At 33.7% G+C, this 16,785-nt stretch overlaps 1 protein-coding gene across 1 annotated transcript in view; it reads right to left on the bottom strand.

The window, feature by feature from the left end:
- Positions 1 to 11,866: 11,866 nt before the first annotated feature.
- The window catches only part of LOC140440930 (uncharacterized), a 66,835-nt gene continuing 61,916 nt past the window's right edge, over positions 11,867 to 16,785 (bottom strand). Inside the window, exons 16-18 of the mRNA XM_072531283.1 lie at positions 16,149 to 16,234; positions 12,134 to 12,330; positions 11,867 to 12,051 (exon numbers count right to left, since the gene is read on the bottom strand). Coding sequence (XP_072387384.1) covers positions 11,937 to 12,051; positions 12,134 to 12,330; positions 16,149 to 16,234 — 398 coding nt within the window. The 3' untranslated portion in view covers positions 11,867 to 11,936. The remainder of the gene's footprint in view (positions 12,052 to 12,133; positions 12,331 to 16,148; positions 16,235 to 16,785) is intronic.

Below are 16,785 nucleotides of genomic sequence, written 5' to 3'. Positions count from 1 at the left end.
TTGAATATTCGTAGAGACGGTAAATAAGTACCAGCACGTCGTTTATATATTCATTTAATGTACAAAATTTTCCCTAATAAATATACAGGATGTCACAATATATTATACATAAAACAAAATCACCAAATTAAAAAGCGTGTCTTATGTATGTGCTCTAAAGTGTAAATCTCAAGTTTTAATAATTTTTTTCAAACTCAAATGAAGACAAAACTAAGATAAGTAAGATAAGCTAAGTTAAAAAGATATTATAGAAGAGAAAATTAAACTTCCAGATGACAAAGAAAAATCAAATTTGGTGCTGTAAGAACAGGTTACGACAATATATTCTATCTCAAACAAATCAATGGAAGAAAAAAAATGCAACTTAATTAAAATATTGCGTATATATACACTCGCGATCATAAAATCCGGGTCACCTTGAAAATCACCGATATTTCATTTTTAACGAGCTTTATCGTAAATAATAATAACACAAATACAAACTAATGCATGTTTCTGAGAATTATTGCGGTTTCCTTTGTAACAAAGAATTCCAATAGTGCCGATTTCGCGGTAAAGTGCACACTTACCAAAATGAACGCTACCTGTAACTCCGCTTGTTTTAAATGTCTCGTTTGTACTTCGACATTCTGTTTAAATACAACAGACAAACGTTTATTATTGCCACCATTAGTGTTTATTAGTGCCATTATTATTGTTTATTTTTTGACAAAAATGCCTTTGACTGTTGTTGAAACGGCACAAATTGTTGCACTTGTGAAAGACGGTCACACTTAACGGCAAGTCGCAGGAACTGTTGACGTAAGCCTTTCTACGGTTCAACGAGTGCTTCAACGCTTTCAGGAGGCAAGTTTGCTAACCAGGCGACCTGGCTCTGGACGAAGAAGAACGACCAAAGCACTAGATGACCGTTTCCTTGTGTTTCAGGCTTTACGAAACCGGACCTCAACTGCGGTTATGCATCAAAATCGTCTAGAGGAAGTACGAAATCGCAATTTTAGTGTTGCCACAGTCAGAAGAAGACTTCGTTCTTCTTGACTATCTTCTCGGGTAATGGCTAGAGGACCGCCACTTCGCCGGGTGCCTCGAGTTGCACGACTAGCTTTTGCTCGACAATATGCGCATTGGGGAATTAACGATTGTAGCAAAGTGTTATTCTCAGATGAATCCCGTTTCTACCTAACTGGATCCAATGGACGTGTAAGAGTTTGGAGGAGAACCGGTGAACGATTTGCACAAGCTTGCATTGCTCCAAGAATGCCATTTGGTGGAGACTCGGTCATAGCTTGGGGAGGTATATCTTCCGACTTCCACACAGAATTACCCTTCATCGAAAATGGGTCCCTAACTGCACGAAGGTACATTACGGAGATTTCGGAAGAACATGTTATGCCCAACATGGCAGGGCTTGGAGAAAACGCCGTTTTTATGCAGGACAACGTGCGCCCGCACGTTGCCAGGATCAGTATATAATACTTGGACGAAGTTGGAATTACGAGGATACCCTGGCCAGCTAGACCTGAATCCCATCGAACATCTCTGGGACGATTTGAAAAAACGTATTCAAACCCATACACCTCCTCCTAACAACGCACAGGAGCTTAAGGATCTGTTAGTGAGAGAGTGGAATAACATACCACAACATGTAATCCGAAGAAAAATTGAGAGTATGCCCCGTCGTCTGCAAGAGGTTATTAGAGCAAGGGGAGGCAATACACGATATTGGTCATTGAAATTTCACTGATTTTTTACCACGTTCTGTATTTTCCATTTGTTTTCGTATGTCTGTTTTATTAACAATTTGATCTGTTTTCAGTTTTTTTCAATAAAAACAATAAAAAACCATTTTTTTTTCTTTCAAAACAAACATTGATGACAAATAAAAAATACATTAGCCAAAAAAAAAAGGTTATTACTGCACCAGAGGCAAAAATATTTAAGAAACTTGAAATTTTCAAGATGACCCGGATTTTATGATTGCGAGTGTATATTGGTATAACAACCAAATTTATTTTGCTTATCACACAAAAGTTAAAAAAAATAAATTTTATAAATTAATCCCTCAGGGTTATTCGTCCTTCAAAGTTAGTACAAACATTATACCAAATCGCCACAATGCGTGTAAAACTACATGATACCACCAGAAAAATACATATAAAGCGAGGTGTGAGACAGGGTGACACTCTCTTACCTAAATTATTTATAACAATCCTCAAATACGCCTTTAAAATGCTAAAGTGGGAAAATAGAGGAATAAAAATAGACATGGAAATGCTCATTCATCTGCGTTTTATCGACGATATAGTACTTATTACCAAAGATCCGCGTAAAGCACAACAAATGCTACAAGAATTAGAAAACGTAACATGAACATCAGTAAGACCAAATTTATGACAAATTTGGTTCCCAGCGAACACCTCATCATCATCATCGTCATCATTGGTTCCACAACCCATGGTGGATCTTGGCCTGCTCAAGGATAAGTCTCCATTCTCTCCTATTCTTCGCCTTGGCTTTGCAGTTTCATACTCCCAACATTCTCCACCTGATCCTTAAATCGTGCTCTGGATCTGCCTCTGCTTCTCACTCCATCTATTCTTTGGTTATAAATATGTTTTCACGGCTCATCTTAAGCGTTCTTCATCAGTAATAGGTTCTATTTGCCAGATATATCCGTCTGTTAATTTCTGCACTTACTGCACTATTCTGATTAATTTGTGAGCCTATTTATATAAACTCTTGACAAAAAAAAAGACAAAATAAGAAACCAAGATCTAAGAAAAAGAACAGGTATCACTGATGTCGTCGAACGTATAGCCAAGCTGACATGGAATTGGGCAGGTCACATAGCGAAACTAAAAGACTCAAGATGGACCAGAATACTAATTGACTGGCGCCCAAGAGAAAAATAAAAACGCAGCAGAGGACGACCACCAACACGCTGTATGAACGAATATGCAAAAAATTGCAACAAGACACACAGAACCGTGAAGAGTGGCGAAAAATGGGAGAGACCTATGTCCAGCAGTGGACAGAAGAGGTTGTATGATGATGATGATTGGTCCTTCAGATCTTATTTCTGTATTACATTTGGATTCATAGAATCCAATTGGAAATTATACCCAAATATAAAATAAACAATTAATTGACATACAAAAATAAACAGAAATATGGAATATATCGAAGTAAAAAATTACACAAATTAAAGAAATTGCACCCTGCCAACTACCATCTAGGAAAAGTTTAAAAGAAAAGACTAGTGGGCCTCAGTATTTCTTGATACTCTGCAGGATTTTGATAAAGTCTGGCATAACGGTTTGCTATATAGATTAAAATCTTTCTTAATCTATCACTCAATCCAATCCGGAGTTCCTCAGGGAAGTGTCCTCAGTCCCTTCCTGTACTCAATCTTTACTGCAGAGATACCTATTACAGACGATGATGCAGCCGTTTTAGTTTCAAACAAAGACCCAGACATGGCATCTGAAAAGCTGCAAAATTACTTGCATACATTAGAGAATTGGTTGACAAAATGGAACAATAAAGTCAATAGCCAAAAGATTGATAGCTAACGCCCCTGGATATGTGAGCAATGCAAATCTTCACAATGGAGGAACGAAGACTGAAGAGGACTTGACCAAAAGACCTGGTTACATAAGTGAAAGTAGAAAACTGTCGTTGGACGGTGCTTAAATCAACAAAACCCAAATAGACAAAATACTGTAGCGTTTTACCAATAAAACGAGTGTTTCTAATTTATATAAATATATTTATTTATAAGTTTACAGTGCGATATTATCTTATTAACTAACTAGACTAATATCAGCGCAGTTTATATATACAAGTTGGAATAATCTGGAATAGTCCACCTCTATTCTCGCTTGTATAAACGCCTCGATCTGTCAGTCGGTCGATACATCATGAACATTCTCTAACACACATCATCGTCTCGAAAGATGCAACCGTTGTATGGGGTACGTCAAAATAAGCTTGTTCATTACAATACGATTATGAATCTTTCTAGAAGCCGAACACAGAAAGTTTAATTAACCTGCACTGAAATATTCTCCTTTTTTTAATCAACAATCCCAAATTACACTGTAAAACTACCTATCTAAACATACAGTAAACATTTGGTTTTTTTTTCTGCAAATTTTGATTTCTAATACATTGAAACATTCACAGCAATTTAGAATAATGATGATATAATAATAAACATTCACAACACAAGTGAAAGAATAGAGGAGTATTATGTTATTTTGGACCTGAACCAGATCAATTGATTCGTCCATATAGGTACACAGTATCTGAAATGTTAGAACTACCATTACAATAAACAATACACACAATACAAACAATAAACAAAATGTTATAATCACACAGCAAAATTTGTGCATCTTAACCTTTCTCTACATTGCGTAGTACAATAACGTTTGTAACACTCTCTCCATGTCATAAGTCCATCCAGTTTTCCCTCGATTATGGTTGTCTTCTGTCGGTTACAATAATAGATTTTTTTGTTCATACATCATGTATTTGTCGTGCAACGTATTTACACATTTCCACTCCAAACCTTTCCACTAGATCAAGAATTGACCTTTCCAGTATACATTGTATGGCCTGCATTTTTTTATTAGCGCTCTAGTCAAAGATCTATTTACTGTTTGTATTCATTGGTTAAATGTTTTTCTTTTTAATCTTATTAAGATGTTTTCTTTTACTTTAGTATATATTGCTCATCATCACAGCTGATCTTCTCGACCGTTCTTACGTTTGTTTGTAGTGTGGGCATCCTGTATAAATGCATTGGTGTAAATATATTTTAGACAACAATGAAAATATCGTAGATTTGATAAAGATAATGTGTTGGACTTTCGCAGTGTATTTGTTCAATATATGTTCTATTGTTTATATCGGTCATTGTTAATATTGCTTAATAATATCGAGCAATTTCTCTCGCATGTTTTGAGATTTTGTGATTAATAGTTTGAATAATACTTTTAATATTTTATAATACTTCCTAAATTGTAAAGCACAATTGTGTAAAGCACAAATTTACATTACATTTTTCACATATTAGTTTTGCCACGTTTAGGTATCCCAGTTTCTTGCAACGACCGCGCTTTTCTGAAAATTTAGGCCAATGGCCTATTCCGTCTTTACGTATGTTTTTCTTCGGTAGAGAAGCGATACGTCCTCTTTCTTTTCTGCTCTATTCCTTGTTCTGTTATAGATAGACTGGGCTTTCCCATCTAAAACACTTAGTTCATCGTTTTTTCTTATACCAAATAGGTAACTGAGTTTCTCTTCTATGAAATAACCAAACGTTCACAACTGCTAAATCAATTATATGGAACTTTTTAGAACGAATCCTAGTTCTATATAAAGCCATCAACGAGTCTATTAAGTCCACTCAGCCCATACACTTATTGTAAAACGTTACAATGTTAGGACATTCCACAACAATAGTTTTTTTCTTTGCTTTGTCCCATCTTTGAACTTGACTTGTAGGATACGTACCTACAAACGCACTCAGTAAATGCATCGGCTGATTGTCGTACCATTTGACTGCTCTAAGGGTTCCTTCTTTCTTGTAGACAAGTTCTTCTAAACTTCCCCTTCCTTTCTGTTTCACATCTTTGTCGGTAGAGAAATTACATCCTTTCAATCCGTTAGGACGCACCGTACCTACAGAGGGAATACCCAACTTGTCCAGTTCAATTTGCAATTGCATACTTGTAAATCGGTTATTAAAATATATCTTATGGTAAGCATTTCTTGGAATTATTGTGGCCAATCGAAGAACCACATTTCCGCTGACTCCAAAATTTGGTAAATATTCTGGATGCTCTTCTTTGCCAGTTTACTGTTCAAAATTATATACAGATGTACAGTTGGCATCGCATAGGAGAAACGCTTTATAGCCCCACTTCTTTGGTTTGTTTTTCATATACATATTTAGACTATGTTTTCATTTGAAAGGAGTAACTTGTTTATTCATTGGCCGTTTTTCTGTCATTGGAATTTTCCGAAAATTTGCTATAACTGGTCCTAAAAGCGGTTTGATCATGTATATCTTTTTGTGTATCCTTATCTCCACGATTTATCTGACTATTGTCATTGAATTGATTATTTATAGCATGTTTTTTTATTTAAGTAATTCTTTTTTGTGCTTTTTATTTTTTTTTCTTATTCCTGTATATTTTCTTTAATATTTTATTATACCTGCTCTCTTCATTACTGTTCTATATGCTTTGTACATTGTTTAGTTCTATTCAAATTTAAATAATATATTATTTAATATTTAAGTTCTAACTAATTAATAATTGCTATAACCGGTTCTAAAAGCAGCTTGATTTTGTATAACTTATATCCAGGAATTATCTGAGTATTGTCATTGAACTGATTCTTTATAGAATGATTTTTTATTAAGGTACCTAACTCTTTTTTGTGCTTTTTATGTTTTTCTTTTTTCTGTATATTTTATTTAATATTTCTCTCTTCATTACTATTTCATATACTTTGTACATTCTTATTCTTTTCAAGCAATATACTGTGCTTTAGTTATGTTCAAATTTAAATAATTTAATAAAGTTCTAACTGCTTAATAATACCACTTTTGCCCTCTATGAGGCAAATATTAAAGCATCGCGATTGCCTTTAAACGACCAGTGGTGCTACAGAAAACTGCACAGTTCTAACATACATCTCTTTTGACTACATAAATTTACTAACAGAGGGCGCGCCAAGTTGGTAATGTTGAATTTAAAATTATATCCCTCGACTTTGAAAAGACAAAATTGTAAAACTTGTATTTTGCTCATTGCGTTCAATCTGGAAGCCGAAACATCAAAAAAGTAGTTCCAATTGTACAATTGTCCTTGTACTGATCATTATATGTTAATTATAAAAGAAAAATGTCACAAGAAAATAGGTTTGAAAAATATTAAGATGGAAAGATAGTAATTTTTTTTTCTAATATAAGCAGGAATTAAAAAAATTCCAATTTGTTAATTGTTTCAATAATTTTAATTTAAAACAGTGTTATTTTTAGTTATATTTACAACCCCGCAGGTTTTGGGGTAGTAGGTATCTACATATTATACACATGGTTTCAAAAGTTATGCATCACCCAAAATTTTCGCTATTATTAACTATTACAGAGACTACTATTATAGATCATTTATAAAAAAAATATCATACTATTAACACACATTTTTTTAAGAGATACTTTTTCTTAATTAAATAAAAAATACTAGAAAACTAAAAAAAATATTTCTAATTTAAATGTATTTCCACCACAGGCATCGATGCAAGCCTGGATTCAAGGTCTAGCACTACCAACAAGTAAATCAATTATTTCCTGCGACAGATTCTCTCATTATTTTCTACAGGGAATTGTAAGTTCATGATGGGTTCTAAGAACACTCCTTCGGACACGAATAGCTCTGGAGAGCACATTGCATGCATGTTCAATGGGATTCATGTTTGGAGACATTGCAGATCTCTTCAAACGGCGAATACCTTCTGCGGCCGTTGTCATCCATAAATACATTTTCACCCACGCTCCTCGTCATAATATTCTATGAGGTTCTAAAATCCGTGTGGTATACCATTTTCCTGTTAGAGTTCCGTCAATATATGTCATAATACCTGCCCAAACCAAAACACTACCACCAGCGAAAGGAAGTATGGGACGGGCATTTGCTAGTTGTGCAGCTCTTGTACTCTTGTTCTGACTGACAATTTAATTTTAACATAAGTTAAAATACACATAAAACAACAAAAAGTACATAGTAGGATAGAGTTTCTTTGTATTTGCACAAATTAAATAAAGAAACAGGTACATGGTAAATTAATTTTGAATTAAATGGATTGCAGAATATTGCTGTAAATGCTGCTTAATTGATTCGTATCTGCTTTGTAATTTATTACAGTTTTGTGTTGATAATATAACACATTTCGAGAAACAGCCTGTTTTCATAATTAGTTGCTATTTGTAGGATTTAGTATAGTCAAATTTGTGACCTGTGTTGATGAAGTGTTCGAGAACAGCGCATGTGTTTTTACCTTTATGGCAGTCACTGTTGTGCTGGGTAATACGTTGTTTTAACCATTGGCTTGTCTGTCCAATATAGCAACCTTCGCAGCCTATACACGGTGTTTAGGCTGCGTACAAACTTCAGCTTTAATCTGTGCCTTCTATAAATTGCAAGGCCAAACAGACGATAAAAAGATGAAAAGAAAGACATGGGAAATTTAAAAATTACATTCCACATATCTCCTCATCTAAGCAAAAATGTTTGGTGAACTGGTTTCTTGTACTCATAAAGAGTAAACAGAGATAAAAGAAAATACAGTTAAGATTTGATTTCGCGTATAATGCCTCTGTAACAGTTCACCAAAGATTGCTCCAATCGACAAAAAACTTGCGAGTGTTTTTGCAACAAGATCAAAGTGCAATATGTTTTCGAAGCAGTTGTTAGGTACCGGAAATGGTAAAGTCGCTATTGACATCTCGACCGGATTCATTTCATTAACCAGAGATTTCTGTTATTTAACAAACTGGAAAGAGCAGCTTATTGAACTTTATTACATTATTTAATTTTAAGGTGGTACGAAGTTCGCCCGTCAGCTAGTTTAATACAAAAAATTTGTATATATAATAACAGTACCAAGACTTATAAAATTTAAACAAATAATAATGTATTTAGGGACTGTGTCAATGACCACTAATTATTGAGACACGTAAATCTAAATATAACAAAAATTAATAAATAAAGATTTTTTTTTAGGATAGTATATCGGAAATGTGTGTTATTTTTGGCTCTCCAAAATAGTTTAAATTAAGTGAGAACAAGTTTTCAAAATTTAACTACACTTTGTGAAGTTATTAGTGATCAACTGAACTCACTTTTGCTAGTCTGTAAGTACAGTTTTACTGTAAATTTCACCGAAAATATATAATCAGTACGTATTTAACATCATTGAAAATTTTCATATCCATATTTGCTTTACGATAAACAAAAACATTTAATTACCATGTATCTGTATCCCCGGCCGGTTTTTTTTCTGGCGGCGGACAGGTCCGTCTTTAGGAATGTTTAAACATCAACGAATATGTCGCAAATCAATGAAATAAATTTACCAGGCAATTCTCAAATGGATAATTCTACACAAAGAAGTTACTCTACTGCACTAACACAACAAAAATTTCGGTCAAAACGGCAAGCTATAATTTTAAATTCCATTGAAGATGCGAAAATACAAGATTACCTCCTCCCCCTGGGAGAAATCATCCATCCAAAAAATATACTATTCTGCTCTAGATTATCAAACAGAAGAATATGTTTATATTTATCATCTGAAAATATCGTAGAAAAATTCATGAATGAAAATAACGGCAACATTGAAGTTAATAACCAGATTATACAAGCTCGACGGTATATAACTCCCTCCGAAAGAATCATTCTCTCTAATGTTTGCCCATCCATTCCTCATGATGTATTAATTACAGAAATTTTAATCCATGGGGCTTGTTATTCTATCTACAATGTCCTTTTTAAAGATTGGTGCACCGTTACCCGAATTTAGTCATATAATGTGCTTTAGGAGACAAATCTTTATCAGCCCAACAGATCTCACAATTCCAGAATCGTTTTTAATTAATTACGATAATACTTCATGTAGTCTTTTTATCAAGCGGCAACCTAACGTGTTACAACTGTAAACAAAATGGGCATACGGCAACTAACTGCAAAAACCCTATCAATCTCAACCCAAATCCTACTTCTCCAACCACAGCAGAAGAAATCTCAACATGTAGCCCTCCAGAAATATCAACCATCACACCGACATCTACTTCAAGTCAAACAGACACCCCAAATACAGAAAATCAACTAAATATAAAACAAACTACGAACGAAACAACTACCTTACATATGAAAATTGAATCTTCACAGAACAGTTCAAAAAGAACTATTGACGATACCTTCTTCGCCTTCCAATGATACCACTAATAAACCAAAGTTTACCAGTCCAGCAGAAATACCATTTAATCCTAAGAAAAAACAAAATTAAGGTAAATCTCTAGAAGCATTCATAAACCAGCAGTCACCACCATTTATTTTAAGCTATGTTAAGATAAAAGACCTATTCGACAACATAAAGAATTCACCCGATCCACTTACTACCGTTGAAAATTATACAAACAACTTTACAGCTCTCATCGATATGTTAAGCAAAATATATCCCTATACTCAAGACAGATCTACAAAGACACGAAATACCAAATTAAGAAAAATTCTTCTAAAACACTTACAGCTGCAAATCCCACACGACCTAGTATCCGATACAGACAGTGACTGCTCACAAACCAATCATTAAATAAATTTATTTAATAAAATAGAGTTCAATAAATTAATACAGTGGAATATCAACGGCTATTTCAATAATTTACCTATGCTACAAATCATTATTTCAGAACAAAGATAGAAAATTGTAATAAGGAGGTAATCTTTATTTGGACCCCATCACATAATGGTATTAGAGGTAATGAAGAAGCAGATAAGTGTGCGCGTGAAGCCGTCAATTCAGCTGACTCTATTATTGTGAAATACGTGATAGCTAGTGATGTTTCAAGTGTTATCAAATCGCGGATCCTAAGTGAGTGGCAAAACCGGTGGGAATTTTCAGTGTCCAATCTTCGGAATATTAAACCGGACATTAAACTATGGAGATGTTTCCCCACTAAAAGAAGGGATCAAGTGACAATAACTCGTTTTAGATTAGGTCATACCAGTGCCACACACAAGTTCTTAATTACTAAAGAATCCGAATCAAAATGTGAGCAGTGTAACGTTAAATTCTCGGTGAAACATGTTGTTGTAGACTGTCCAGTTTTCTCCACAGCAAGAATCAATTATGGTATCTCAATAAACTTAGAGAAAGCACTTGGTGCAAATTGTTCATTCACAAATATGTTAAACCACTTAAAATCTATTAATTTTGTTAATATATAATATATTTAATATTGCAAATCTGATTCTCGCTAATAATCTTCAGGTTGATGCGAATTTGTAAATAAAAAAAAAAGATTTTTTTAAATAAAGGAAATGCACAACATTAAACTGAATCTTATAATATCGACAAGGCATTATTCAAGGAAATCCTTCGTTCCAAGGAACACATTGTTTCTAGGAATAATTTCCAAATAACGAAACAGCAAACAAGTTAATGAATATAGATGGTTGAGTTTCGATTCAATTCGAGTATGTCACCATTCTCTTACACGTTACAGGTTAACGTTTCTTCAAGAAAAACTTTGCGAGAAGACTGAATTGGACTGACGCGTACCATGGTACAAAGAAAAGTGACTTTTCGTTCTACCATGGACGCGTATCATCCAGGTTTAATTGCACCAACAAATGTTAATAGCGACCTCTAACAAGGTAAAATGAAATCAGTGTCGATAGCGTTTAAAGTAAACTGTAAACCCAAGCTAATACAGCTTATAGGTTGATATTGTTCTGAAGCTATTTTCTTATTCTTACATTTATGGCTTATTCCCATTTAAATAGTAATTATAGGTTGATGTTAGGAATATTTGTATTCCACTAGTATATCAGCAGTTAATCCATATAAATCACCACCGTTTTTGTATTCTGTCCACCATATTTGTACTTTGAGAACAATTTAATATTATCTAATCAATTAACAGCAATTATCATAAAAAAGATCTACTTTTTCTCTTTTGCCTCATTGTATTTTGTTTTGTTTCTGTACTTGTTTTATTTTGGTTTTTTATCATATTTTAACAGTGCAAAAGGTTTTGAATATCGTGAATAGGTCCACAAAAACATCAAGCTTTTTATAAAACTTCTTTATTCAAATTATAAATATAAACTTAAATAAATATAAATAAACTCCTATTTTAATTACGACTTGAGAATTTTTATATAAAAAGGATTAAGAGGGGTTAAAACAGCCGAAAACACAGTCATCACCCCTGGCATTACCGTGTAAATCGCTTCGGTTTTGTCTTCGGCAAAACTGAAATGTAAATAACAGCTATTTTAGTTAGAAACTAAAGAATTAGGTATAAAGTGAGCATACAAATTCATGATCTACTTACTTAGGAATGCTGAGAATGTTATCGCCTACCATAACAGCCATTGAAAAGCTAAAGACTGCCATTGTGATCATATACTGATAGTCATGTGGAAACCAAACAACCAAAGTTCGAGGCCTGGCGTTACAGAATAGGAATAGAGGGGTTAGCACCAAAGCTCTAATTGTCACTACTAGCAAGTACCACATTTTATTTTCTTTCTGAAAAATCAAAATTTGTATTTTAAATAAGAAACATTTTATTATTGTAGTCCACATTGATTTGTGTAATTTGGACATTAGATTTTTGTTAAATGGTCTTCAAAAGATAGTTAATACCACGCTCCATCTGAAACTATTGTGAAAATTTATAAAAGCTTTTTGCACAAAAATGTAAGTTGCAAAAACTTGGAAAAGCCGTTCCAAAAAATAAGTTATTGGTGCTATTAGATGTGACAACCTAAAACTCTTTTTTATTGTTACTTTAGCTTTTTTGATGTGATATGATCATCAGCTTTTTCTATTTTAGATCACATGTAAATGTAACTTCAGCTGTATGGACGTGATTGATATGAAAATAAAGCTTTTCGTTGATCAGATAAAAGGCATATATCGAGCACAGTTTAATTAAATCTTGCCCAAGTACTTTCGATCCCTAGATCATCTTCAGGGGCATCTGAAATAAGCCAAGAAACGTTTTTTTATAACCAAAGAAATTGATTAACTTCGATAGAAACTCGAAGTTTTATGGTTGAAAAAAGGTTTTTATATGATTAACGTTTATAGACTTACTTCGTCAATTGTGGCCTATCCGGCAAGAACAAGATGTCATAAACATATAAATGTACATTACACTACACTACAAATGGACAAACAAACACTTTAAAATAATTTAAGGAAGGCTACATTACTTGAAGAAGCCGGAGACAGAATGGCTCCTGATCTAACGGAAATGTTGGGGTGACATGTGACAAATGACAACTTGGATGAGCAGTCACAATCATAGAGATGTGATCTGCACCTTTTACAATTCTATGAAACTAAGTATTGACCAAAAGTCCAACTGACACTACTATAGGAAGTCACTGATGAAATATAAAATTATATAGAATATTTTTTAAGTAGATTGAATAATCCAGATCTCACACTCAAACATGTCTGTAATAATTAAGGTGTTAGTTTGAGAGCAACTGAAATAGACGAAAAGTAAGAATGCAAGAAGCGGACTAAACAATATGTTAAACAGTGGGTGGTTGACTACAATAAAATGGTCTACCAAGCACTATCTGTAATGTAGAAAGGAAGAGATCTGACTATGTAATTAAAATACTAATAATTGAAAATCAAAATGGAAAGCAAAGTATATAAATGGGGTGTAATCCAAGTAGTTCAGTTGAACCCACAGTCAATGGTATAACTATAAAATTACTATGGATGTGCTCAGTGCAGGAAGTCTAAACAGTCGAGCTGGGTCCCCTACGAGGTGAAGCTGTAATAAAGTTTTTAAAAATAGGTTTAAATTTAGTACAATTTAAATTAATTTGAGTATTAAGACAGTGAGAGTTTTCATTTGTTTCCCTTGTAATTTCCAGATCTTCCAATAAATCCAACTCCATATAGTTTTTCTTTCTACTAATGTCATGTAAGATAGATGAACCAGTGTTGATGTTATAATTTTAACATCACATCCCGCCACATACATCACACAAGTTGCAGCCGCTTGATAGGAAGGTATTTGGCCCACTTAAAAGATATTTTAATAGTGCTGCAGATGCATGGTTAAGATCTAATCCCGGTAAAGTAATGAACATTTACGATATACCTATCGTTCTTAAAGATTCATTTCCTCTTGCTGTTACACCTCTCAACATACAAAAAGGATTTAGTGTGACAGGAATTTGGCCATACAACAGAGAAATTTTTCAAGATGATGAATTCTTGCCTGCAGAGGTAACAAATAGGCCAATAACAGAAAATATAAACGCAACAGTAGTCATAGATCCGGCACCTATTGGCACCGAAACACATAGAACTCCTTCCCAACAGCAACCTTCTACAAGCACAGATTTTAACTTGGCGATAAATGAACCTGTCGATTCACCTACTCATATAACGCCCCAGGAGTTGAAGCCTTATCCAAAAGCAATGCCAAGGAAATCCAAAGGGGGTCGGAAGAAAAGAACTTCCGCTGTTTTGACTGATACTCCCATTAAATCAGCTTTGGAGGAGGAAGAAAAGGCAAGACAAAGAAAAAAAATGTGGGGGCAACCAAAAGAAACATATCAGGTGAATCAAGAAACAAGGTAAAAACTACTGTTAAAAAATGTAAGAAACGGACCGTCATTACCAAAAACACCTTAAAAAAATCAGATTCTGAAAGCTCGGAAGAGGATGAGGAATCGACGTGTCTGGTATGTTTAGCTCCATTTTCGAAGTCTAAAAACGAAAAATGGATTCGGTGCATTGTGTGTCAAAAGTGGGCACATATTGCTTGTGGAAAAGACGATGATTTTTATATTTGTATTCACTGCTCGTCCGATAGTGACTAGTTTAACATTCTTGTAAACAGGTTTGTTCAGATTTTCATTTTTTATTTTATTTCATTTTGTGTTATGTTTATAATATTTTTTGTAGCTAAGCAAGGGTTCTTTCACTAAATAATGTTGTGGGAAGTTTTTAGAATTTTTTTTTCTATTGTAACATCTTACCCCATGGACTGTAACAATTTGCCTCATAGTGGGGTATGTTGTTACAATTTACAAGTTGAGTTAAATTGATAATAACAAAATGTTAAATATGATTTTTTAAATAAATTAAAATTAACATTATTTGTGTAAATGTATCAACTACCTTAATCCGATTTTAGTTTTCATATAAAAGATCTACTATTGCCCAAATAAATAATAGAATCAATTATGTAACAACTTGCCCCCCTCTCCCCTACTCTTCCAGGTACCGATACCTGTACCATTACCATGGATCTACAAAAAGTATTTTCGCTTCCCAAATTGACGCATAGTAGTATGTATTACAGCCGCGAATTGTCATGCTGTAATTCTGGAATACATGTGAAAGATACGTCAGATGAGATAATGTGCATCTAGCACGAAGGACAACCGGGTCGTGGCGGGACCCAAAAGGCAGCATGTCGTCTACAAGCCTTGAATACAGGACAGTTTTTAACTTATAAGAGAAAACTATGTATATGGAGCGACAACTGTGAAGAACAATCGGACAACCGAATGTTTATTTTCTTAGTAGCCAATAAACATGTGGATGCCATCGATCATAAATTTTTAATTTTCGGTCATAGTTTTTCATCTTCTGCTCTTATCGAAAAACGAGCAAAACGTTCCAATCTTCAAACAGTAAACGACGTAAAAACTGTAAATGCTGCTGCAAGACCTTCCAGTCCTTACAGACTGTTAGATATGGGAGAGTGTACTTTTTTGATTTTGATAAAATATCATCCCAATGTATAGATTGGACAGGATTTAATCTATAAGAGCCAGGAACCCTATTGGACAAAAAAAAATTGGGTAGCTTAATGGGATGGGAGAATTGTCGGGTATTGATAAAAGGTGTGACTGTCCAAAAGTTAAAGTCGACAGAGCTCTTAGCGTTTCCTGGTGTTCAGCAATAAACGAAAGTAAGAAAAAAGACCTTCACGCCATGATAAGTTTTATTAACCAGGAAAATAGGACATTTTTCACTTATATTTTAGATTTTTAATAATATATTTTATATATTATTTCGGTGGACTTACATCATTTCCTTTTTTTCTTCATTTATTGAGAATTACTAAACTTTTTCAGTGTATTAACACCGAAAATTTGATATGCGTTATTTCCGTATTTGTTAATAAAGCAGAACTTCTGTAAACAATTATATTATTTGATTTATTTTTTTTTCAAATTTTCTTTGATTTCTGGTAATTTTAAATTTTGGCACATAGATTATTTAGCTCGATCACTCTTCAATTATATATTTTTATAATTATATACTTATATACTTATATTTTATGCTTATATTTTTCCTACCGTTATCCTTGGTCTTGAGATGAATCGTCCCATTACTTGAAAAAGGTCGTAGAATAGAAATGTACCAGTGACTACGAAGTATTTATCTAAAATAAAAACCAAACCGATTAAATGAAATACAAAAAAAGCCGCCAAATCTCGATTGTCGCTGTCAATATACAGAATGTTGAATTTTGTGATATTAAGCATTCGTTTCATGGATAAATACACCAACTATTCTGACCGTTATTCGACAGATCTGATATTTCTTGCCGCTAAAAGATTACTTTTATTACAATTTCGCAAATTATTTGGTGTATCGGCTCCAGAAATTCAGGTAAGTCCAAAGCAAGTATGATACAAAATCAAATTAATTACATCTTGATAAACAAAAGATTCCGCAACTATATAAAAAGAGTGGCCGCTTACTCTGGTGCGGACATTTCGTCTGACCACAACCCCCTGATCGCGAATGTAAAGCTGCAATTGGCAAAGGTTAAAAAGCCATCTAATAAAAAATACATAAACACTAGAGAAATAATGAGAGATGAAGAGCTTAGATCTACATAAAGTAAGCACATCAACGAAAACTTGAGGAACATACAAGGAGATTGCATAGAGGAAACCTGTGAGAAAATAAAAATAGCTATAGTCGAGG

This window comes from Diabrotica undecimpunctata, chromosome 5 (genome assembly GCF_040954645.1).
Source record: "Diabrotica undecimpunctata isolate CICGRU chromosome 5, icDiaUnde3, whole genome shotgun sequence".
Classification (NCBI taxonomy): domain Eukaryota; kingdom Metazoa; phylum Arthropoda; class Insecta; order Coleoptera; family Chrysomelidae; genus Diabrotica; species Diabrotica undecimpunctata.
Note: the sequence above shows the minus strand (reverse complement) of the source record. Positions and strands in the feature narration are given on the sequence as shown.